Source organism: Ceratotherium simum, unplaced genomic scaffold, assembly GCF_057802395.1.
Source record: "Ceratotherium simum simum isolate JZ-2026a unplaced genomic scaffold, ASM5780239v1 HiC_scaffold_43, whole genome shotgun sequence".
Taxonomy (NCBI): domain Eukaryota; kingdom Metazoa; phylum Chordata; class Mammalia; order Perissodactyla; family Rhinocerotidae; genus Ceratotherium; species Ceratotherium simum.
Genome location: NW_028261259.1, coordinates 8,507,502 through 8,532,660, shown reverse-complemented (window position 1 = coordinate 8,532,660; position 25,159 = coordinate 8,507,502). Strand labels below are relative to the sequence as shown.

The window sequence follows — 25,159 nt, the reverse complement described above, 5'->3', positions numbered from 1 at the left end:
AAAATTCAATAAACAATTTTAACATAAAACAAGATCTATTGAGAACTTATATGAAAATTTTAGCAATATACTGTCATCAATTTCCTCATCTGCAAAATGGAGATAGATAATACCATCTTCCTATGGGTTGCTGTGAAAATACTCAAGAGTAATGTACGTAAAATGATTATCACCATGTCGTTGGGAAAGTGATGCCCCACTCATTTTTCCACCGGGATGATGACAGCTTTTTTTACGCTTGAAGTCTGTAGTTTTCAAAATATGTTCTACTGTTGTAAAGTGAATCCTTTTTACAAATTCTTTGTAGAGTTAGATGATCCCTTTGGAATACAAATTCAGGCTCCCGTGTGTGTGCGTGTGTGTGTATGTATACGCACATCTCTCAAATAATACTTCAAGCCTTATAATGAAAAGCTACCTTCCCCACTCTTGACTCTGGTTCCAAAAACAACTTCTTTAATTTTCTGGTTGAAAATCTATATTTCTAAATTAGCTACTCATACAGCATTTTCATTTTTCAGCTTTTGACTATTTATACTTTCTTTCTTCTCTGAAACAATCAGCATGAAGAGTTCTTACATATGTGAAAAACATAATTCCCCTTGCCCAATATAACTATTTAATGAATTAGGATAAATCATAATTCAATGTCTACTGTTTTATAAGTGTTTACCATTTTATAGCATATGAATCTTATCCAGAGATGTGCTACGTCAGATATTATGAATACATTTTCTTTCTCACTTTTTCCTTTGACCTTTTACATGGGAAAATTCTCTTGTTTCTTTGTTGTCTTCCTCTGGATTCATCACTGGTTCATCTCCTTCCACCGGAAATTTAAATCTCTTTCCAGTAACTTCTGACGCATGAGACAATTCATGGTCTTCAGGTTTTGCTTGGGGACATCCCTCTTGGGATTCAACATATACACAGGACCATATATACACAGTATGTCTGGAAGGATAGAGGAGAAAAGGATATTTATCTCTGTGCAAAAGGACTGGGAGACAGTGGTAGTGTGAGAATATTTTACTGACTTTGCACCACTCTTTCAAGTTTTCCTATACGTGAATCTACGACGTAGTGGCCTCCCTCCCCCCAGATTTTTAAAATTAAAATAGCGTTATATCCTTATCTACAGGCTTGGAACAGCAAGATGTAGAGAAATGTGAATATATGATCCAATTTTTAAATGAAATTAAGAAAAGCAAACCCTTTTCTTTTTCACAGAAATAGAAAAAACAATCCTAAAATTCATATGGAACCACAAAGGACACTGAATAGCCAAAATAATATGGGGAAAATGAACAAAGCTGGAGGAGTCACATCTGATTGCAAAACATATTACAAAGCTACAATAATCAAAACAGTATGGTACTGGCATAAACACAGACACACAGACAAATGGAACAGAATAGAAACCCAGAAATAAATCTACATATATATAGTCAACTGATCTTTGACAAGGGCATCAAGGAGGCACAATGGGGAAAAGATAGTCTCTTCAACAAATGGTGCTGTTATTCACATGCAAAAGAATAAAACTGGACCATTATCTTACACTATACACAAAAATCAACTCAAAATAGACTTAAAAATCAACTTAAACGTAAGACCTGAAACTGTAAAACTCCTAGAAGAAAACATAGGGGAAAAGCTGCCTGACATTGGTCTTAGCAATGATTTCTTAAATATGACATCAAAAGCACAGGCAACAAAAGCAAAAATACATAAGTGGGCCTACATCAAACTAGAAAATTTCTACACAGCAAAGGAAACAATCAACAGAGTGAAAAGGCAACCTACAGAATGGGAAAAATATCTGCAAACCATATATCTGATAAGAGGTTAACATCCAAAATACAAAAGGAACTCTAACAACTCAATTGCAAAAAAACAAATAACCTGATTAAAAAATGGAAAAAGGATTTGAATAGATATTTCTCAAAAGACGATATATAAATGGCCAACAGGTATATGAAAAGATGCTTAACATTACTTATCATTGGGGAAATGCAAATCAAAACCACAATGAGATATCACTTCATACTTGTTAGGATGGCCATTATTAAAAAAAAAAGAAAGAAAAGAAAATAACAAGTATTGTTCTGGATGTGGAAAAACTGGAACCCTGTGCACTATTAGTGGGAGTGTAAAATGTTGCAGCCGCTATGGAAAACAGCATGGAAGTTCCTCAAAAAATTAAAAATAGAACTACCATATGATCCAGCAATCTCACTCTGGGTATTTATCCAAAGGAACTGAAATCAGGCTCTCAGAGACATAGCTGCACTCCCATGTTCACTGCAGCATTATTCACAATAGCCAAGAGGGGGAAACAAACTAAATGTCATCAACAGATGAATGGATAAAGAAAATGTAGTATATAAATGCAATGGAATATTATTTAGCCATAAAAAGAAGGAAATCCTGTCAGATGCTACAACATGGATGAACCTTGAGGACATCATGCTACACGAAATAAGTCAGTCACAGAAGGACAAACACTGGTTGGTTCCATTTATATGAGATATCTGAAGTAGTCAAATTCATAGAAGTAGAAAGTAGAATGGCGTTTGCCAGGGGCTGGGGGAAGAGGGAAATGAGGATTTACTGTTCAATGAGTATGAAGTTTCAGTCATTCAAGATGAAAAAGTTCTAGGGATATGGTATACAACAGTGTGCTTACAGTTAACAATATTGTACTGTACATGTAAAAATGTTAACTTTTCAATAAATGGTGCTGGAACGGGATATCCACATGAACAAAAATGAATCTAGACACAGATCTTATACCCTTCACAAAAATTAACTCAAAATGGATCACAGACCTAAATGTAAATATAAAACTATAAAACTCCTAGAAGATAACATAGGAGAAAGTCTAGATGACTTTGGGTATGGTGATAACTTTTTATTTGTTTATTTATTTTTTATTTTTTTGTGAGGAAGATCAACCCTGAGCTAACATCCACGCTAATCCTCCTCTTTTTGCTGAGGACGACCGGCTCTGGGCTAACATCTATTGCCAATCCTCCTCCTTTTTTTTTTTCCCCCAAAGCCCCAGTAGATAGTTGTATGTTAGTTGCACATCCTTCTAGTTGCTGTATGTGGGACGCGGCCTCAGCATGGCCAGAGAAGCAGTGCATCAGTGCACGCCAGGGATCTGAACCCGGGCCGCCAGTAGCGGAGTGCGCGCACTTAACCGCTAAGCCACGGGCCCGGCCCTGGTGATGACTTTTTAGATACAACACTAAAGACATGATCCACGAACAAAATAACTAATAAGCTAGACTTCATTAAAATTAAAAAACTTATGCTCTGCAAAACATAACATCAAGAGAATGAGAAGACAAGCCACAGACTGGGAGAAAATATTTGCAAAAGACACATCTGATAAAGGACTTATATCCAAAATATACAAAGAGCTCTTTAAAACTCAACAATAAGAAAATGAATAACCTAATTAAAAAACGGGAAAGATCTGAACAGACACCTCACCAAAGAAGATATACAGATGGTAAATAAGCAAATGAAAAGATACTCAACATCATATGTCATTAGGGAACTGCAAATTAAAACAAGAAGATATCATTACATACCTATTAGAATGGCTAAAATCCAAAAAAACTGACAATAACAAATGCTAACAAGGATTATAGAAACAAGAACTCTCATTCATTGCTGATGGGAATGCAAAATGGTACAGCCACTTTGGGAGACAGTTTGGGAGCCTCTTATAAAACTAAACATAGTCTTACCAAACAATCCAGCAATTGCACTCTTCAGTATTTACCCAAATGAACTGAAAACTTACATCCACACAAAAACCTGCACATGGATGTCTACAGCAGCTTTATTCATAATTGCCAACTAAGTGGAAGTCACAAAGATGTCCTTCAGTAGGTGAATGGATAAACTGCAGTACATCAAGACAACATAATATTATTCAGCACTAAAAAGAAATGATCTATCAAGCCACAAAAAGACATGGAGGAACCTCAAAGGCATATTACTAAGTGAAAGAATCCAATCTGAAAAGGCTACATACTATATGATTTCAAGAATATGACATTCTGGAAAAGCCAAAACTATAAACTGTAAAAGGATCAGTAGTTAGCAGGGGGTGGGGGTGGGGGTATGAATAGGTAGAGCACACAGGATTTTTAGGGCAGTGAAAATACTCTTTATGATACTATAATGATGGATACATGTCATTATACATTGTTCAAACTCATAGAATGTACAATACCAAGGGTGAATTGTAATATAAATTGTGGACTTTGGGTGATTATGATGTGTCAATGCAGGTTCATCAGTTGTAACAAATGTACCACTCTGGTGTGGGATATTGATGATGGGGGAGGCTATGTATGTGTAGGGGCAGGCGGTATATAGGAAATCTCTGTACCTAATTCTTAATTTTATTGTGAACCTAAAACTGTTCCAAAAAATAAAGTCTTAAAAAATGTTAAGAGGATAGATCTCATGTCATGTATTATTTTATTTTATTTTATTTATTTATTTTTCCTCCCTAAGCCGCAGTAGATAGTCGTATGTCATAGCTGCACATCCTTCTAGTTGCTGTACGTGGGATGCGGCCTCAGCATGGCCGGAGAAGCGGTGCGTCGGTGCGCGCCTGGGATCTGAACCTGGGCCGCCAGCAGCGGAGAGTGCGCACTTAACCGCTAAGCCACGGGGCCGGCCCTGTATTTTTTTTTAAACACAAAAAATATATGTATATCCAGAATTTGACACTTCTCACTGCTGCCACCCTGGCCCAAGGCACCACCACCTACTCCCTAGATTACTGTAATACTCTCTAAACAGGTCTCCTTGCTCCCACCCTGTCCCCTACAGTTCATTTTCCATTAAGCAGCCAGAGTGGTTCTTCACCTCCCTTGAAGCACAATCCAAAGTTCTTCCTACAGCCTACAAGACCCTTTGTGATGTGACCCACTGATATTTCTCTCACTCCATCTCCTACCTTCCTCACTCACCTGTTGTGGTCCAGCTGCACTGGCTTCTTTGCTGTTCCTAGAAACACCACGTATGCTCCCACTAGAGGGCCTCTGTACTTGCTGTTCCTGCTGCATGGTATTCTCTTCCTCAAGATATATCCCACTCATCTCCAAGACATTGAAGGAGAGAAATGAAACATAAATTGATAAACAAACAAATATACCAGGGTGAAAATTAAGGTAACAAAGAATAAAGCAGGTTAAATAGACAGAGAAGGCATGGGTACAATTTAATGTGGCTTACTCTCACTCACTTTAGATCTCCTCTCAAATGTCAAATCACCACAGAGACTTTCCCTGAGTATCCTACACTAAATTGCATCTATGCATTCTCTATCCACTTAACCTGCTCGTTCTTTGTCATAATATTTTCACACAGATTGTTTATTGGTTTGTGTTTTCTTCCTCCCCTCCACACGCATGATCATAAATACCATAAGAGCAAGAGTAGTGCCTGGGACAGAGTAGGCACTTAGTAAATATTTAATGTTAAATGAACAAAGTCCTATACTAGCTATCTATAGACTCGTAACAAACTACCCCAAAGCTTTGTAGCTTAAAACAACAACCATTTTGGGGCCGGCCCCGTGGTGTAGTGGTTAAGTGTGCGCTCTCCGCTGCTGGCAGCCTGGGTTTGGATCCCGGGCGCGCACCACGCACCGCTTGTCAGGCCATGCTGTGGCGACATCCCATATAAAGTAGAGGAAGATGGGCATGCATGTTAGCTCAGGGCCAGTCTTCCTCAGCAAAAAGAGGAGGATTGGCATGGATGTTAGCTCAGGGCTGATCTTCCTTACACACACACACACACACACAAAACAATAATAAAAAAAAAAAACACCACCATTTTATTATATCTAATGACTTTGTGGATCAGAAAATCAGTCAGGGCTTGGCTGAGTGGATTTTTCTGTTTTAGATATTATTGAGAGAGGTTATTCAGTGATATCAGCTGGTGGATGCACTTGGTAGAGGGTCCAAGAAGCCTTCGCCTACATGTCTGGTACTTTGGAGGGGATAGCTGCAAGGATGGGCACAGCTGGGACCACAGTCTAGAGCACCTACACATAATTTCTTTACCACGGCAGTCTCAGAATAGTCAGACTTCTTACATGGTGGTTCAGGGTTCCAAGAACACATGTTCCAGCAAAAAGAGTGGCAACTGCATGGCCTTTTATAACTCAACTTTGGAAGTCATAGAGGATCAATTCTACCATGCTCTATTTGGTTGAAGCAGTCATAAGCCCACCCATATTCAAGGGAAGGGGAGAGAGATCCCATCTTTTAATAAGAGGAGTGTTGAAGAATTTGCAGCCATATTTCAGATTGCTACAACCCCATACCTCACAGTACAGAGCTTTGGGCCTACTAGGTATTCAGGAAATTTTGGTTGACTCAAAATGGAATTATAGAATGGGATTTTCAACTAAGGTACTATAACTAGAAGAGAGAACAGTTTGGTTCTTTAATACAGGGGTTTATAAAAAATAATTAATTTTAAATGGTCTACATAATTTCAAAACCAAAAAACTAAACATCAAACTCAAAAGAGACCATCTATGAGGGGCTCACCAATAGACTGGACATAGCTGAGGAAAGAATCAGTGAGCTTGAGGATATGTCAGTACAAATTTCCCAAACTGAAATGCAAAGAGAAGGAAGAATGAAAAAAAAATGGGACAGAACATCCAAGAATTGTAGGATAATTACAAAGGGTGTAACATATAAATAATGGGAATACCAGAAGGAGGAGAAAGAGAGAAAGGAGCAGAAGGAATATTTGAAGTAATAATGGCTAAGAATTTTCCAAAGTTAACAACATATACCACCAAACTACAGATCCAGGAAGCTCAGAGAACACCAAGTAGGATAATTACCCAAAAAATCTACACCTAGGAATATCACAAAAATCCTTAAAGTGTATGCATCTAACAACAGAGCATTGAAATACACAGGCAAAAAGTGATAGAACTGCAAGGAGAAACAGATAAAGCCAGTATTATAGTTGAATATTTAGTCACCTCTGTCGGTGACTAACATATCCAGCAGGTAAAAAGCAACAAGGATATAGCTCAACTGAATAGCACCATTAAATTGGATCTAATCGACATTTATAAGCTACTTCATCCAACAACGGCAAAATACACATGGTCACATGGAACGTTTGCTAAGACAAACCACATTCTGGGCCATAAAACACACCTCAACAAAGTTACAAGAACAGAAGTCATAGAAAGTATGTTCTCAGACCACAACAGAATTAAACTGAGATCAATAACAGAAACACAGCTAGGAAATCTCAAAATATTTGGAGATTAAACAACACACTCCTAAACACATGGGTAAAAGAGGAAGTCTCAGAAGAAATTTAAAAATATTTTGAACTGAACAAAAATGAAAGTACAACTTATCAAAATTTGTGGGATGCAGTGAAAGCAGTGCTTCCAGGGAAATTTATAGCACTGAATGCACACATTAGAAAAGAAGAAAGCTCTAAAAGTCAATAATCTAAGCTCCCACCTTAGGAAACTAGAAAAGAGAAGAGTAAATTAAATTCAAAGTGAGCAGAAGAAAAGAAGTAATAAAACTTAGAGCAGAAATCAATGAAATTGAAAATAAGCAAACAATAAAGAAAATCAAAAAACAAAAAGCTGGTTCTTCGGGTGAAAACCCAACAAAATGGGTAAACCTCTAGCCAGGTTTATTAGTTTGCTCAGGTTGCCATAACAAAATATCACAAATTGGGTGATTTAGACAACAAAAATTTATTTTTTGCAATTCTAGAGGCAGGGAAGTCCAAGATCAAGGTGTCAGCTGATTTGGTTCCTAGTGAGACTTGCAGATGGCAACCTCTCACTGTGTCCTCACATGGCAGAGAAAGAAAGCTCTGGTGTCTCTTCTTCTTCTTTTAAGAGATCAGCCCTATTGGATAACGGCTTCACCCTTATGATCTCATTTAATCTTTATCATCTCCTCATAGGCAATCTCATTTAAAGCTCAGGGTCCTCTTCCAAGTTCACTGGTTGTTGGCAGAATTCAGGTCCTCGTGGCTGTAGGACTGAGGCCCTCAGCTCCCACAGGGCACATACCATCGTCTGCCACGTGGCCTTCATCACAAGATGGCAAGTTTGCTTCTTCAGGTGAACAGGAGAGTATCTCAGCTGCTTTGAATCTGATTTCAGTAAGTGCCCAGTCCCTTTTAAAGGTTGATCTGTTTAGGTCTGGCCCACTCCGAACAATTCCTTTTTGATTACCTCAAAGTCAACTGATTTGGGGACTTTCATTATGTTTGCAAAATTCTTCATCTCTGTCACGTAACATAGCCTAATCACAGAAAGGAAATCCTTCAAACTCACAGTCCTGCCCGCACGCAAATGAGGGGATTATACAGAGTGTACATCAGGGGGCAGGAACCTCAGGGCCCATCTCAGAATTCTGCCCACCAGTGTATACAATTAATCCTGATGAAACTAATGATGTCAGATTAATTCTCCTAAATCAAGTTACTCACCATACCACTCTTCTCTTAAAATAACCTTCAATAGTTCTGGAAAACACAGAGAAGGAACTTTAAATTCTTTACCGTGATATTCAAAGTCTTTCTCAAACATGACCCAGGCAACATTTTAAACCTTTACTCCAACAAGCCCTGCTCAATGAGCCCTTAGTCACACGCTTTGCTCTGCCCTCCCATGCCCTTTGTGTTCTCTGTATCTGCATTCCTTCTTGCACTCTTCCTCCAGACCTCATTCACCCCTTTCCCTGCTCCTTCTTATTCAAGCCTTTACAGCCTTCAAGATGCTGCATCAACACCGGGATAAAACCTTTCCTGACCCTTTTGACTCACACTGAGGTTATCTTCATTTGAATCTGTCCTCAAGTACTGTGGTGGATTGCAAAAAACAACCATAATCTTCCCATTCCTGTGTGCAATCATTGCAATGTGACTTTGCCACTCATCCCATCAAGAGGTGGATTATATTTTTTCACCTCTTGACTCTAGGCTGGGTCCTGTGACTTTCTTTAACCAATGGGACATGAGCAAACCTGACACAAGCAGACACTTTAAAGCATTTGTGCACTGGGGCTTGCCCTCTTGCTGTGCTGGGAACCCTGCTGCCACCACCAGGTGACTGAGGTTGGACTACTCTACTGGACGATGAGGGACACCTGGCCAAATAATTCTTGTAGCCCCAAATGACACTGGGTCAACCACCTGGCACCTGAAAAATAATAAATGTCTGGTGTTTTAGGTCATGGAGCTTTGTACCAAAGTTTGCAGCAAACTACTCGTTAAGAATGAGATTCAAGGTCCTCCTTTCTAACAACATTGCTTTGACTCAGCTTATTCTAGTATGCTTCCTTGTGAGAAATGTGAACTATAGCTTGCAATGAGGGAACTGTACAGGAAGCACAAGTTGGTCTTCAATTATCTGGAAACATCCATGGGGGTGGGTCCTGAACCTTCTCAAAGATGCTTGGCTTTTAAACAGAGAAGCAATCCATATGTCCATCAACAGATGAATGGAGAAACAAAATGTGGTATATCCATACACTGGAATATTATTTAGCCCAAAAAGGAATGAAGTTCTGATACCTGCTACAACATGGATGAATCTTGAAAATGTTATGTGAATTGAAATAGACCAAAAGGACAAATATATAAGGGGGACAAAAAAGTTTTGGAAATAGGTAGTGGTGATGGTTGTACAATATCATGAACATAATTAACGTCACTAAATTGTACACTTAAAAATGGCAAATTTTATGTTATATATATTTTAACACAGCATTTAAATATTAATAATACAATGTGTCAAAAACTCTTGAATTATACACTTTAAATGGGTGGATTGTATGGTACGTGAATTATATCTCAATAAAGCTGTTAAAAAGTTTTTTTAAATAAAACAAACAAAAAACAAGACAAAACACCACCAAAAGTCAGCCTTGATTTCACTTTTCTCCTCAGATGGAAACTACGCTGCATAACGCACATCTGTTTCCCCTTCACTGCCAGGAAGCTTAAGACAAAGTTTTATGTTCAAGTGCAGCAACTCAGCTGGCACATAGATGTGCTAAAACATAATATCTATCATCATTCTCATCAAATCAGAGGTTCCGCTTTCCTGTTCAGATCCTTCTATGTGTCTTCCTTTGTCCCATCTCTTGATCTTTGTTAACTAAAATTCATTCAAGTGACTTTTCTCCAGGCCCCCAACAGACCCTAAAGTAAACTGAGATAATGAACCTTTGAGGTCATAGTATTAGCTCCGTAAATATGACACTGCAGTCTCAGATGAATAATTAACCCTCAGAGCAAAGGAGAAGAGTTCATGCTAAAGAGGAAATAAGAGAACGCAGCGCCTCAAAAGCAGTGAGGATGTCAGCAGGTTAACCTGGATAATTTAAACCACCTTCAACCTATTCCTGGGTAGTATTTTTTTTTTAAAATGTTTATTTATTTATTTATTTATTTTTTTCCCCCAAAGCCCCAGTAGACAGCTGCATGTCATAGATGCACATCCTTCTAGTTGCTGTACGTGGGACACGGCCTCAGCACGGCCTGAGAAGTGGTGCGTCAGTGTGCGCCTGGGATCCGAACCTAGGCCGCCAGCAGCAGAGCGCGCGCACTTAACCGCTAAGCCACAGGGCTGGCCCCTGGGTAGTACTTTTACCACAGAAAATCAATGGGCTCAAATTTGGTAACAGACAGAAAACAACCATTGCTGACTGACCTTTCATTCTGGGGCCATTCCATTAGGACAAACTATTCAAAAATTCCCCAAATGCCCATATTTTCTAACAAATTTTGGAAAACTATATCCCAAAATTCTAAGGAACTTGGCTTTAAGATCATAGGAAAAAGTCAGTCATATAGGAGAAGGAGAGATAGAACATTCTTAATTCTATACACATACCCAACTTTTTTCATCTCAGAAAAAGCCTGAGTCCTGGGTAAGTACACTAGTCCCCCAGTTAATCCACCAAACTACTTACTTGTCCAATGAATTGCTATAAAAAGAAGCCTGCAAATACGAAACCCAAAACAGATACATTCTATCTCTAGTAATAAAGTTTCTGATGATGTAGTATATAATACCTGTACCTTTTTGATGAGAGAAGTATTCTTACTAGAAAAATCCATTACGGGGCCAGCCCGGTGGCACAAGTGGTTAAGTGCGTGTGCTCCACTGCGGCGGCCCGGGGTTCGCTGGTTTGGATCCCGGGCGTGCACTGACGCACCACTTGTCAAGCCATGCTGTGGCGGCGTCCCATATAAAGTGGAGGAAGATGGCCATGGATGTTAGCCCAGGGCTAGTCTTCCTCAGCAAAAAGAGGAGGATTGGCAGATGTTAGCTCAGGGCCGATCTTCCTCACACACACACACAAAAATCCATTTGGCTTGTCACTCTAATAAATCAAATTTCCCAATGACAGGAACCATGTTGGTTCTTCCATCCACAGTACAAGTACTTTGTACTTGGATGTGCTATTAATAAATATTTCTTGAACATCACTTTAAAGTCAATCAGACTATAAATTAAAATTTTCACCATAAGTAGATAATGAATGGTAAGAGGCAATACATTAAAGGTGCAATGCTGCTCTAAAAGAGAACATATCCCCTCATATACAAGGATGCCCACTTGGCTTTTCACTGTTGCTGGGACTGTTGGAAAGAAAGAGTGACGGCATCACAGTGTAACAGAAAATTGTAGTGGTGGCATGTGGGTTGGGGAGGCAGGCTGTATGGAAGGTCTGCCCCAACGGCCTACGTGTCATTCCTATGCCCCTAGCCTTGATTTCCTCATTTTTAAAAGGCGAGATCTACCTTAGTTTGTTACGTAGGTTCCCTCCACTCCTAAAAGAGATTTGATGCTATTAGAGTTATTTTTCATTGCAGAATTGGTTTTCAACAGTTTCCATGCTTTCTACACAATTCCACCTAGTACCTCCAATCAATAATAAAAAATTATACGTGAGCTTTCATGAGTTGGATATTATAACAAGTGCTCAAAATGTATAACACTGATGTTGCTCCTATTTAACATTAAAGATTCCAGTGTCCTCATATTTACATTCAGAAAAGGAAAGCTGGCTTAGATATACACTTAGAAGAACTTATTAACTCATATTTAATCGTATGACAAAAATGACACCATGGCAAGGGACATTAGGATTAAGCAAATTAATTAGATACAAAGTTCCTAGCCTCTAAAGCTGAATTCCTAGTAAGTTTAACCGTTTGTCACCTTCTGTGTTACCACAACTTCAAAATGATTTGTTTTCTTAAAAGGCTGGAGGGTAGGGGTGGGGGGAATGACTTATGAATTAACCAGGGATTGTCTGGATATAATTATAAACTGCAAATCACCATGATTTCAATGATATTCAGACTTTTAAAGCTATTTTATAAAAAAAGAAAAGAAAGCAAATTAGACCTTTGCTAAGAGATTATTTATGAGTAAGGAAATTATACATTCATGACTGAGTGTTCCACAATACATTCCCAGTGGAATGATCTCTAAAAATGTCTATAATTAAAAACAGAATAGTAAAAAAAAATTCAATGGCTTACTCTCTTGTTGGTGAGTTAGTGGAGGATTCCTTTTTTGAATCAGGAGAGCTTAGAGTTTGCAAAATACAATTATGTTTTTCGGTGGATAGGGCACCTCTTTCTTGCTCAGAGTGGATTAATTTTAAGGCCTCTATTCCATCTTCTCCCTCCATCTTGTCACTCGGATTTGGCTGTGGTTCTGGACTCTCTAAAATCAGATCATCTTCACTTACAGAAACTGTGAGGTCACTGCTGCTGCTCAGACTTTCCTCTTCCTGCTGTTGCTGCATTTTCCTGAAGGGCTTCTGTGCCTCGGGGTCCCGGTGAGGAGGATGATCTGTAAGAGGGGATATGAAGAGACTACTGATCACTAAGTGCAGGGAGAAGCGAGGTAAGATGTTCCACCTCACGGAGTGCGATTATTCATCAGTTAAAACATGTAGAAACAATCCATGATTAATTACAGTATTTAAAAACTCATTAATAATATTTTATTAAATATATTAAAAATATAACAATGAGTTTAAAAATCAGAGAATTCGCTTGTAAGAATATTTCCACATACATATTTAAGAATTCATTAGAATGAAATTTGTTGGCAAAGTAACCACTGTACTTTGTTTTTTGACAAAAGATAAAATTAAAGAGTACACTTTGTTCTTACATAAGACCACTACCACCCAGAAAAACTAAATACCAACAAAAATCAGCAAACAATCTCAGCCTCTCACCCCACCTGAGAAACCTTCCTGAGCAGAATGCTTCTCTTGAGAACACTTACTTTCAGATGCACGGTATTCTGAGACTGATATCGGAGCGACTGGTAGTCTGGCACTGTCTTCCTTGACTTCAATATGTTCCCGTGTCAGTATTTCTCCCTCTGATCCCCCTGATCTGTTGGAACTGTCACACTTTAAATCAGTGGTTCTGCTCCCTGGACGTAATCTTCCCCGTAACAGGGAATGGAGTTCAGCAGACTTTTTGCTTTCAGATAAATTACTCTTGCTGTGACGTGAGTTGCTTCCTATCTCCAAGCAATGAGTCTGTTCCTCCTCAGACAATGGGCTGGCTGTGACTGGCGTTTTCTCACCAATCTGAAGAGATGACCTTCCATCTATTTTGTCAGACTTATTTAAGCACTGTGTGCCACTATTAGTGCAGACTACATAGCTGTCTGTCACATCACTGCTCTGGGATGTCTGTCGCTGTGAACGTGGGTCAGGAATTGTTCTGAAGTTCTTCGTGGGTTGGGGAGATTTCTGCTCTGTACTAACATCTCCAGCGCTTGGGATGGCTGACATTTGGCGGCCCATAAAGATTGTTGCTGGTTGATACAATCCTCTTGACACAGCTGTCCCCAAGTTAATCCCTGCCTGCATTGCAACCTGCAGCACCAAAAGAGATGTGAGTCAAATGTATTGTGTATGAATAATTAGGTTGTTTAGGTTGTTTTCAGAAATGAAATGAGGTAAAGGAAGCATGACTATTGAAATCAACAGCTACCATGTTTATAAAGCTCATGGCTTCCTACAAAATGAATGAGCAAAAAACTGGTATAGTCCATACTCTTTAATTTTAAAAACAGTGTTGAGGGCCGGCCCCGTGGCTTAGCGGTTAAGTGCTCGCGCTCCGCTGCTGGCAGCCCGGGTTTGGATCCCGGGCGCGCGCCGACGCACCACTTCTCCGGCTATGCTGGGGCCGCGTCCCACATACAGCAACTAGAAGGATGTGCAGCTGTGACATACAACTATCTACTGGGGCTTTGGGGGGAAAAATAAATAAATAAAATCTAAAAAAAAAAAAAAAGAAAATCAACAATAAAAAAAAAAACAGTGTTGGTTCACAAAGCAAATATTGTCAAGGAACTATGGAATCTATATTTTTCAAAAAGAAATGCATACATTGCACAACTATGTGAATGTACTTAACGTCACTGAATTGTACACTTAAATGTGGTTAAAATGGTAAATTTTATGTTATGTATATTTTACCACAAGCAAAAAAAAAAGCTGTGAGTTCTAGCCACTTTCCTCAGAGATGCTCAGATTTGATGGAGCTAGGAAGGTACCTGATGGAAAAAAAAAAAAAGGGAGAGGGAGAGAGAGAGATGCATACAAAGGACTACCAGAGGTTTCAAAACTCTATTTCTGGTATTATGTGTAATATAAAAAACCCTCCAATAATCAAATTCAAGATTGCATTAAAATATTCTGCATATGTGCAAACAGCCATAATTTCTAGTCAACCTCAAATAACAACAACAGTTTCTCCTGAACATCTTCAAATAATTTTAAATACATTTAAAGCAATTTAAATTTACTGGATGTCTATCAGGAGAATGAACATTGTCTCTTCCTTGAAAAGAGAGAGGGGAGGGGAGAGGTGGAAAAAGAAACAGAAGCAATTGGTTCAGTGGCTTGATCAAGGACGCACAGTGGGAAGCAGAACTGGAAGTAACAACCCTGAAGCCTTGAGGAATTTAAGTGCTTTTCTTCCAAAGAGACCAAAACATCTCCACATGTACAGTAGCATTTAGTTCACAGAGCCCTACAGAATAGATGGGGAGACGTATTTGCACCCCTTTTCTGCATATGGAAAAACTGAGGCCCAAATGTTCAGACAGAAAGTGCCATAAACACAGCTGAAACAGAATCAGGTGTTGCTTCTCTTCAAATATACCATCTCTTCTATTCCAAAAAATAAAAGAAACAACTTTGATGTTAAAAACAAATGAACAGAGATGTCAGAGAAAATGGTAGAATAAGAACCTCTCAAAATTCTATGTTTCATAAAGGAAACAGTGACACTGGAAAACATCTTCGACACTGGAAAATAACTTAGAATTCCAGAGATTAACCACAGGCTTGCAGCAATCAGGGGAGCATTTACTCAAGAAAAACAACTCAATCTTGGTAGGAACAGTACACTTTATGGTGCTTTATCTTGTCCTATTCTCATTTCCCACTCTTCAGGTCTGCGGTAACTTTGAAAATCCACAGCCTGTAACCCAGCAGTCTAACAGCTACTGGAAGGAGTGGAAAAGAGATGGAATTCCTTCAACGCCCCATTCTCAGAGAACTGTCATTACGTGACTTATCTGGTGGTTTCCTGGAAGGCTACACTCACAAGACCGTCTTTTTTTGACTTGAGTTGGAGCTCACACAGTGCAAAACGCCTTCTCCTTGGGGGTATTTGTCAAAAATAATCAGAGACAGGGGCCGGCCCAGTGGCACAGGCAGTTAAGTGCACGCACTCTGCTGCGGCAGCCCGGGGTTCGCCGGTTTGGATCCCCAGCATGCACCGACGCACTGCTTGTTGAGCCATGCTGTGGCGGCGTCCCATATAAAGTGGAGGAAGATGAGCACGGATGTTAGCTCAGGGCCAGTCTTCCTCAGAAAAAAGAGGAGGATTGGCATCAGATGTTAGCTCAGGGCTGATCTCCCTCACAAAAAAAAAAAAAAATCAGAGACAATTGTTTAACATTAAGGCTGTATATAAAAGTTGGGCAAACAACAGGCTAACCAAAAACCTTAAAAGGAAAAGCTGGTTAACAAGATGTCCATAGGGGGCTTTGAAAAGCTCCAACACACTCCTGGAAATCCAGATGGCCACCTGCACGCTCAGGCCTTGGGAGTGCTCAGGAAAAGTCCTGAGAAGGGCCTAAGCTCTCACCTCAGGCTTACCCTGAGGCTCTGTGCAAGCACTTAGTAAAGGTCAAGGTGGAATTGTAAACTGCCTGGATGAGGGCTGAAGGTGTGCCCGAAGACACACTCAAAGCCCCTTGGCAAAGACTGTGAAACTTACCGGTTTTAGGCATTTCAAAAAACTCTGTCTAATCATTAGCCGATCACTAATAAGTGAATAGAACCTTCAGTGACCACACATGACAAAAAAATACTTTACATAATTAGTCCAGAAAGTCAGTAAACAAACAGCAACAACAAACTCTGAGAGGAAGAGAATCAGATGTTCAGAGTTGTCATATTTTATTATTTTCAAATGTCCAAATTTTAACAAAAAATTATGAGACATGAAACAAAAAAGAAAATAAAGACCATACACAGGAAAAAAAAAAAAAAGCAGTCAAAAGAAACTATCCCTGAGGAAGCCCAGATGTTGGACTTACTAGAAAAAGGCTTTAAATTAGCTATTTTAAATACGTTCAAAGAACTAAGGGAAATCATGTCTAAAAAAATAAAGGAAAGTATGAGAACAATGTCCAAAAAGAGATTATCAATAAAGAGATAGAAATTATTAAAAAAAAAAAGAAAAATAGAAATTCTGCAGTTGAAAAGTATAATCACCAGAATAAAAAATTCACTAGAAGGGTTCAGCAGCAGATATAAATAGGCAGAAGAAAGTATCAACAAACTTGAATATAAGTCAATTGAGATTATTAGACTGAGGAAAAGAAAGAAAAAAGAATGAAGGTAAATGAACAGAGAGAGAGATCTGTGGGACACCATCAAGCATACCAGCATAGGCACAATGAAAGTCCCAGAAGGAGAAGAGAAAGAAAAAGGTGCAGAAAGAAATTCTGAAGAAATAATGGCAAAAACTTCCCAAATTTGATGAAAAACATTAATCTACACTTTAAAGAAACTCAACAAAGTCCAAGTATGATAAACTCAGAGATCTTTACCTAGATACATCATAATCAAACTATTGAAAGCCAAAGAAAAAGAGAGAATCTTGAAAGTGAAAACTGAGGAGTGACTCCTCATATATAAGGGATCCTCAATAAGATTAGCAGTTGATGTCTCATCAGAAACCATGGAAGCCAGCAGGCAGTAGGATAACATACTCAAAGTGCTGAAAGAAAAAGACTGTCAATCAAGAATTCTATATCTACCAAAACTTTCCTTCAAAAATGAAGGAGAAATTGAGGTATCCCTTGCTAAACAAAAACAGAGAAAATTTGGCATTACCATACCCGCCCTACAAGAAATACTACAGGGAATCCCTCAGGCTGAAATGAAAGGACACTACACAGTAACTCACATTCATAGTAAGAAATAAATAGCACTAGTAAGGGTAAGTACATTGGGAAATATAAAACAAAGCATAAATATATTTTTTGTTTGTAACTCTTCTTCTCCTATATAATTTAAAAGACAAGTGCATCAAGCAGTAATTATAAATCTATGTTGATGAGTAGCATATAAGATATAAAGATATAGTTTGTATTACAATAACATCACAAAGGAGTGGGAAAAGAATGGAGCTATATAGGAGCAAAGTTTTTGTATGCTATTTAAATTAAATTGGTATTAATCCAAACTAGATTATTATAAGCTAAGATATTAATTATGACAGCAGGGTACCCACAGCAAAATAAATGACAGAGATTTAAAATGGTATACTAGAAAATATATATTTAGTGCAAAAGAAGGCAGCATGGAGGATTAAAGGAACAAAAAAAGATATATAGAAAACAAAGAGCAAAATGGCAAATGCAAATCCTACTTTTTTGATAATGACATTAAGTTTAAATGGAATAAATACTACCATTAAGGTAAGAGACTGGTAGAATGGATAAAAAACATGATCCAACTATATGCTGTCTAAAGAGACTTATTTTAGATTCAAAGACACAAAGAGGTTCCAAGCAAAGAGACAGAAAAGGGTATATGAACAAAGCCTCATGGAAAAAATATACTATGCAAACAGTAACCAAAAGAAAGCTAGAGTGGCTATATTAATATGAGACAAAATAGACTTTAAGACACAAAATTGTTACTTGAGACAAAGGACATTTTATAATGATAAAAGGATCAGTTTTGACAAATTTATAACAATGAGAAACAGATATCTATACCTATATCTATATATCTACACATATCTTAACAACAAAGCCCTAAAATACCTGAAGCGAAAACTGAGAGAATTAAAAGGAGAAATAGACAATTCAACAATAATAGTTGGAGACTTCAATACCCCACATTCAATAATGGATAGAACAACTGGATAGAAGATCAATAAGGAAACAGAGGTCTTGAACAACTATAAACCAATGAGACCCAATAGACATATACAGAAGACTCAACTCACCCAATAGCAGAATACATATTCTTCTCAACTGCACATGGAACATTCTATATGTTAGGCCATAAGTGAAGTCTCAATAAATTTAAAGGGATTGAAAGTATGAACTCTGCTGACAATAGAATGAAATTAGAAATCAATAAAGGAAGGAAATTTGGCAAATTCAAAAATATGTGGGAATTTAAAAACACACTCAAATAACTAATGGGTCAAAGAAAAAAATCACAAGGGAAATTAGAAGATAGTTTGAGATGAATGAAAAGGAAAACACAATATACCAAAACCTATCAGAAGCAGTGCTTAGACTAGGGAAATTCATAGCTGTATGTGTCTATATCAAAAAAGAAGAAAGAACTCAAATCAGTAACCTAAACTTCCATGTTAAGAAATTAGAAAAAGAAGAGCAAATTAAATCCAAAGCAAGCAGAAGGAAGAAAATTATAAAGATTAGAGCAGAAATAAATGAATTAGAGAAGAGAAAAGCAATACAGAAAATCAACAAAACCAAAAGTTGATTCTTTGAAAAGATCAGCAAATTGAGATACCTTTAGCTAGACTGACCAAAAAATAAATAAATAAATAAATAAATAGAGAGAAGATTTAAATTACTAAGTAAATCAGAAATGAAAATGGGTACTATGTTACTTACCTTACAGATATAAAAAAGATTATAAAGGCATACTAAAAATAATTGTATGCCAACAAATTAGATAACCTAGATGAACTGGACAAACTCTTAGATGGAAACACACTAACAAAATCTACTCAAGAAGAAATAGAAAATCTAAATAGGCTTATAACAAGTTAAGCAATTGAATTAGTAATCAAAAAACTTCCCCTAAAGAAAAGTCCAGGACCAAAGGCTTCACTGGTGAATTCTACCAGACATTTAAAGAATAATTAACACTAATCCTTCATCAACTCTTCCAAAAACAGGTGAGGAAGAAATACTTCTCAACTCATTCTATGAGGCCAGTCCCTAACACTGAAACTAGACAAAGATGTCACAAGAAAATTACAGACCGATATTTCTTATGAATATAGATGTAAAAATTTTCAATAAAATACTAACAAACCAAATTCAGCAACATATAAAAGGGATTATACACCATGATCAAGGAGGATTTATCCTAGCAATGCAAAGTCGGTTCAACATATGACAATCAAGTAATGTAATATACCATATTAATAGAATAAAAGACAATCCCTCTGAATAATTATCTCCATAGACACAGAAAAAGCACTTGACAAAATCCAACATGTTCATGATAAGCAAAAAACACTCAACAAACTAGGAATAGAAGGGAACTCCCTCAACTTGATAAAATGCATCTAAGAAAAACCCACAGCTAACATCATAGTCAACGGTGAAAGATTGAAAGCTCTCTCCCTATGATTCAGATTAACACAAGAATGTCTGCTCTCATCACTTCTATTTAACACTGTACTGCAGATTCTAGCCAGGAAGTATGACAAGAAAAAGAAACGAAAGACATCTAAACTGCAAAAGAAAAAGTAGTCACGTGCTGAATAATGATGTTTCAGTCGATGACAGACTGCACATATGACGGCAGTTCCAAAAGACTAGTACCTTACAGCCTAGGTGTGTAGCAGGCTATACCATCTAGATTTGTGTAAGTACACTCTATGATGTTCGCACAACAGTGAACTTGCCTAACAATGCATTCCTCAAAACATATCCCCATCGTTAAGTGACGCATCACTGTAAATCTATCTCTATTTGAAGATAACGTGATCTTATATGAAGGACTCCACAAGGAACAAACAGAGCCAATAAACAAGTTCTGCAAGGTTGTAGGATACAAAATCAATATATAACTAGAAATAACGTACTTCTATACATTAGCAATAAACAATCTGAAATTGACATCAGAAAACAATTCCATTTACAATAGCATCAAAAAGAATAAAATACAACAGAATAAATTTAACAAAGAAGTGCAAGACAAATACACTGAAAACTATAAAAGATTGAAGAAAGAAATTAAAGAAGACCTAAACAAATGGAAACACATTCTGTGTACAAGCAATGTAAGACTTAATATTGCTAAGACAACAATACTCCTAAACTGATCTACAGATTCAAAGCAATCTCTATCAAAATCCCAGCTGGCATTTTTGCAGAAATTGACAAGCTGATACTAAAATTCATGTGGAAATACAAGGGACCTAGAATAGCCAAAAAAATCTTCCAAAGAAGTGCAAAGTTGGAGGACTCACACTTCCCAATTTCAAAACTTACTACAAAACTAGAGTAATTCTAGTCTGTACTGGTATAAGGACAGACATACAGATGAATGAAACAGAACTGAGAGTCCAGAAATAAATCCATGCATCTAAGTCAATTGATTTTTAAGACATCATCTTTTTAGAGCAATTTTAGGTTGAAGGCTAGAAGGGGCTGGAATTGGTTATTTCCTTTTCTCCACATAGAAGCCTAGGGCCTTCTGGAGTTGGGTATTTCCCTTCCCTTAGATCAGTTAGGCTCTGGTTAAATAGCTTCTCCTGAGGGCAGCTACTGCTAAGAACAGAATGCTCTAGTGCATTTCAAAAATGGTTCCTTTTCCCCATTCCTCTACCTGAATTATGAGGGAATTTTTCTCCGATGTTCACTGTGAGGACCTGTAAACTCACAAAAGAGGGGAGTCTCCCTATGACTAGTCCCCCTGGAGTTTTTAATCTCTTGAACCTATTTACACTGAGCCTCCAGCAATTTGTCAGTTACAGTTGAGGTTTCTCTCCCTCAGCACTGGTTATTGTAGAGGTTTCAGCTCTGTTCCGGTAAGTTGTGATTTCTCTATGGACCTGGCGGTCCCTCCAATTTTAGGAGTAGTGGACTGCCCTATGATCTCACTTCTCTGACAGACTGAAGAAGAGTTGCTGATTTTTTGGTTTGTTTGAGTTTTTACTTGTTAGGATGGAGTGGTGACTTCTAAGTTTCTTACTTGTTGGACTGGCAAAGAGACTATATTGCAATTTTAACAGCTGCATATTATCCTGTTCTATAGATGCACCATAATTTATTTAACCAGTCTCATTTTGATGGACCTTGGTTTGTTTCCCACCACCTACCACTGCAAACCATGCTGCAACAATATCCTTGAGTGTCTGTCTATCTGCAAACGTGAGAATATTAGTGGGACAGCTTCCTAGAAATAAAATTGTTGGGTCAAGATTGCCTTATAGGATATTGCAATTTCACCATCCAAAGAGGCCATTACGTCATTCCTAAGCGTTTTCCATTATACCATATGGTTTAATTAGCAAAATTATATTAATCAACATTCTGATTTATCAATATGAACAGTATTTGTGATACAATGTGTCTTCTATTCCTTTTGTAACTGAAAAGCTGATATAATAACGAAGACAAATTTTAAAACAGGCAAACATCACCTATTCCCAGTACCCTAATGTAACGACTCCTTTCACTTTTCCTGTTCTCAAATAGCTCTTTATAAAGACGGCTCCAGTGATGTGCTGCTGTGCCTGAGCTTCCGCTGGCTGCACGTGAGGACGCAGAGCAGGCACACAACAGCGGCTATCTAGTGAGGACCTGAGGCACATCAGCGACCAGACTCATGAGCCTGGAAGGCCTTGGATACTCCACTTTCAAGACCCATTTAGGGAGTTCTGATGAACCAATACCAGAGAAATTACTAACCCAGCTCAGGGAGCACCCAGCAGTCCCTCCCTCTTTGTTGGTCTGTTAAAGGCCAAGACATAAAGCAAAGGTGTAGGCCTGTCTCAGAGATGAGAAAGCCACCTGGGAGGGCCAAAGGAAGTGCCTTGAGTTACTCCTTGCAACCAGTAGTTCTCATAATCCTCTGACCCACTAAGAGAGGCAGAAGACTCCAGGCCCATTTGCACTGGACAAAGAATGCAGAGAGCCAAGAACTGGAGAGAAACAACAAGAGTCTAAATGGTAACCGGTGCGATCAACAAAAGTAGCACAAAACCATGATTTAACTTACAGTAAATGCTTCCGTAACCACAGGAACTGAAAACAATGACCAATTCAAAAAAGCACTGTTAACAGTGGGTACTTCCTAAAAACAGGAGAAGTTACAATTCTCTGTGATACCAAGTAGTTATTAAGTGCCATTTTGCCAAGAATTCCAGACTTTTTAGAATATGGAACTCTGGGTCCTCAACAAACTCTAGTAATACACTAATTAATGAGAACATTATATTTTAGTGGCATGTAATAAATCAGGAGTTATAAAAAGATTACCCTTAATTATGCATAAAAATCAGTCTGCTGCATTATTCCCCCATAAGGATAAAAGGAGGCAGCTTGTATTTGAGGATCTCCTGAGACCCAATAGGAATAAATAGAAAATTATTTAGGAGACTCAATAGGGAAAAAAGTTCTACTTTTTTGGAGGGGGAGAGGGGTAACTTTTTATTTTGATATAACTTCAAACTTACAGAAAAGTTGCAAGAATCATACAAGAAACTTCCCTAGTACTCTTTAGCTGGATTTAACAATTGTTTATGTTTTGCCCCATTTGTTTTATCATTCTCTCTCCCTCTACATACATGCATGTGAGTATGTTTATATATATGCATACTATTTTTTCCTGAACCATTTGAAGGTAAGTTACAGACATCTTCCCTCTCTCTCCCTAAACAGTTCAGTATGTATTTCCAAATGTCCACAGGGACATTCTCTTTCATGAGCAGAGTTCAATGATTAAAATCAGGAAATTTTACATTGATACAATCTTATTTTTCATTCCACAGTCCACATTCAGATTTTGTCAATTGGCCCAATAATCTCCTTTGTAGCCAACTTTTTTCCAGGTTCAGGATCCAATCTAGGGTCATATCTCTTAAATTTCTTTTAATCTGGAACAGCTCCTCAGTCTGTCTTTGTCATTCTTGACCTTGACATCTTTTTAAGACTATAGGCTGGCTACTTTGTAGACTGTCTCTCAATATGTGTTTGACTGATGTTTCCTCATGGTTACATTCTGGTTATGCATTTTTGGCAGGAAGACCACAGAAGTGTGTTTCTAGTTTTCAAGTGACAGGAATAATACTTTCATAAAATACGGTTTTTTTTTTCTTTTGTGAGGAAGATGGGCCCTGAGTTAACATCTGCCAATCCTCCTCTTTTTGCTGAGGAAGACTGGCCCTGGGCTAACGTCCATGCCCATCCTCCTCCACTTTATATGGGACGCCACCACAGCATGGCTTGACAAGCGGTGTGTCGGTGCGCGCCCGGGGTCCGAACCAGCGAACCATGGGCCACTGCAGCAGAGCTCGCGCACTTAACTGCTTGTGCCACTGGGCCAGCCCCGATAAACTAAGTTTATTGGGAGGGAAATTAACTTCCAATCTTTCTCCTATCAAACAAAATAGTTAGAAATATTTCCTTAAAAACTTGGCTTAAACAAAAAACAAGACTGACAATATAATATCATTTTATACCCATTAAATTAAATTTTTTAAAATTAAAACTATAACACTCAATCCTGGACTGGGTCCTGGAGCAGCAAAGAGGCATTAATAGAAAAACTGGTGAAATCTGAATAAAGTCTGGAGTTTAGTCAATAGTGATGTACCTATGTCGGTTTCCTAGGTTTGACAAGTGTGGCACTATAATGTAAGAGGTTAACAATGGCGGACACTGAGTAAGGGATTCAAGGGAAATCTTGATATTATCTTTGCAGCTTTTCTGCAAACCTAAAATTATTCTAGAATGAAAAGTTCACTTAAAAAATTATAACCCCCAGTACTGATGAATGATAGGTAAAATAGAAGCTCTTGCATTCTTGGTAGCAGAATAAACAGGCAGAATCCTCTTGGAAAAGAGTCAGACATTAAGGGTCTTAAATATCCTTGTTGCCTTTGATTCTATAATTCTACATGGAAACATTGTAAGGAAATAAACCTAACAGAAAAAAAAGCTACGTGGACAAACAAGTTCATTTGCAGCATTACTTATAATCATGAAAAGTTGGAAGCGACCTATACGACAACAAAATAGGCAAGATTAGGAAGTCATAAAAATGAGGCAAATGAAGACTATGTCACATCAAGGGAAATGCTTAAATATGGGAAATGAAAAAAAATTATATATTCAGTACGCTTATACCTATGTAAAGATCAATCTAAACACAGGAAAAAGAAATTACCCAAAATCTGTTTGTACGGGATTATGCCAGGAAAATGAACATTGTCTTCTTGGCTTTTTTTTTTCCGATTTAACAAATTTAACCTGTTAAAAACAGTTTTATTGAGACATAATTCACAGATCATACAATTCATCTTTTTAAAGTATATAGTTTAGCAGTTTTTTAGTTTATTCACAAAGCTGTGCCACTATCACCACAATCAATTTTAGAACATTTTCATCATTCCAGAAAGAAACTCCATACCCTTTATCAATCACTCCCCATCCTCCCCAACCTCCAGCCCTAGCAGCCACTCACCTTCTGTCTCTAAAGATTTGCCTCTTCTGGACATTTCATATCAATGGAATTATACAATAGGTATAATAGGT

At 37.9% G+C, this 25,159-nt stretch overlaps 1 protein-coding gene across 6 annotated transcripts in view; it reads right to left on the bottom strand.

The window, feature by feature from the left end:
• LOC147911544 (centrosomal protein kizuna-like) overlaps positions 1–25,159 on the bottom strand; it is a 47,263-nt gene that overhangs the window by 7,234 nt on the left and 14,870 nt on the right. Inside the window, exons 3-6 of one of the 6 annotated variants that reach the window (XR_015550978.1) lie at positions 13,364–13,967; positions 12,604–12,919; positions 5,001–5,129; positions 878–954 (exon numbers count right to left, since the gene is read on the bottom strand). Coding sequence is in view for 3 of the 6 variants with exons in the window: in XM_087428052.1 (XP_087284178.1) it covers positions 758–954; positions 12,604–12,919; positions 13,364–13,967 (1,117 nt within the window). In the remaining 3 variants the exon portion in view is untranslated. The other 5 variants (XR_015550977.1, XR_015550976.1, XM_087428052.1 and 2 more) reach the window with 5 other exon arrangements.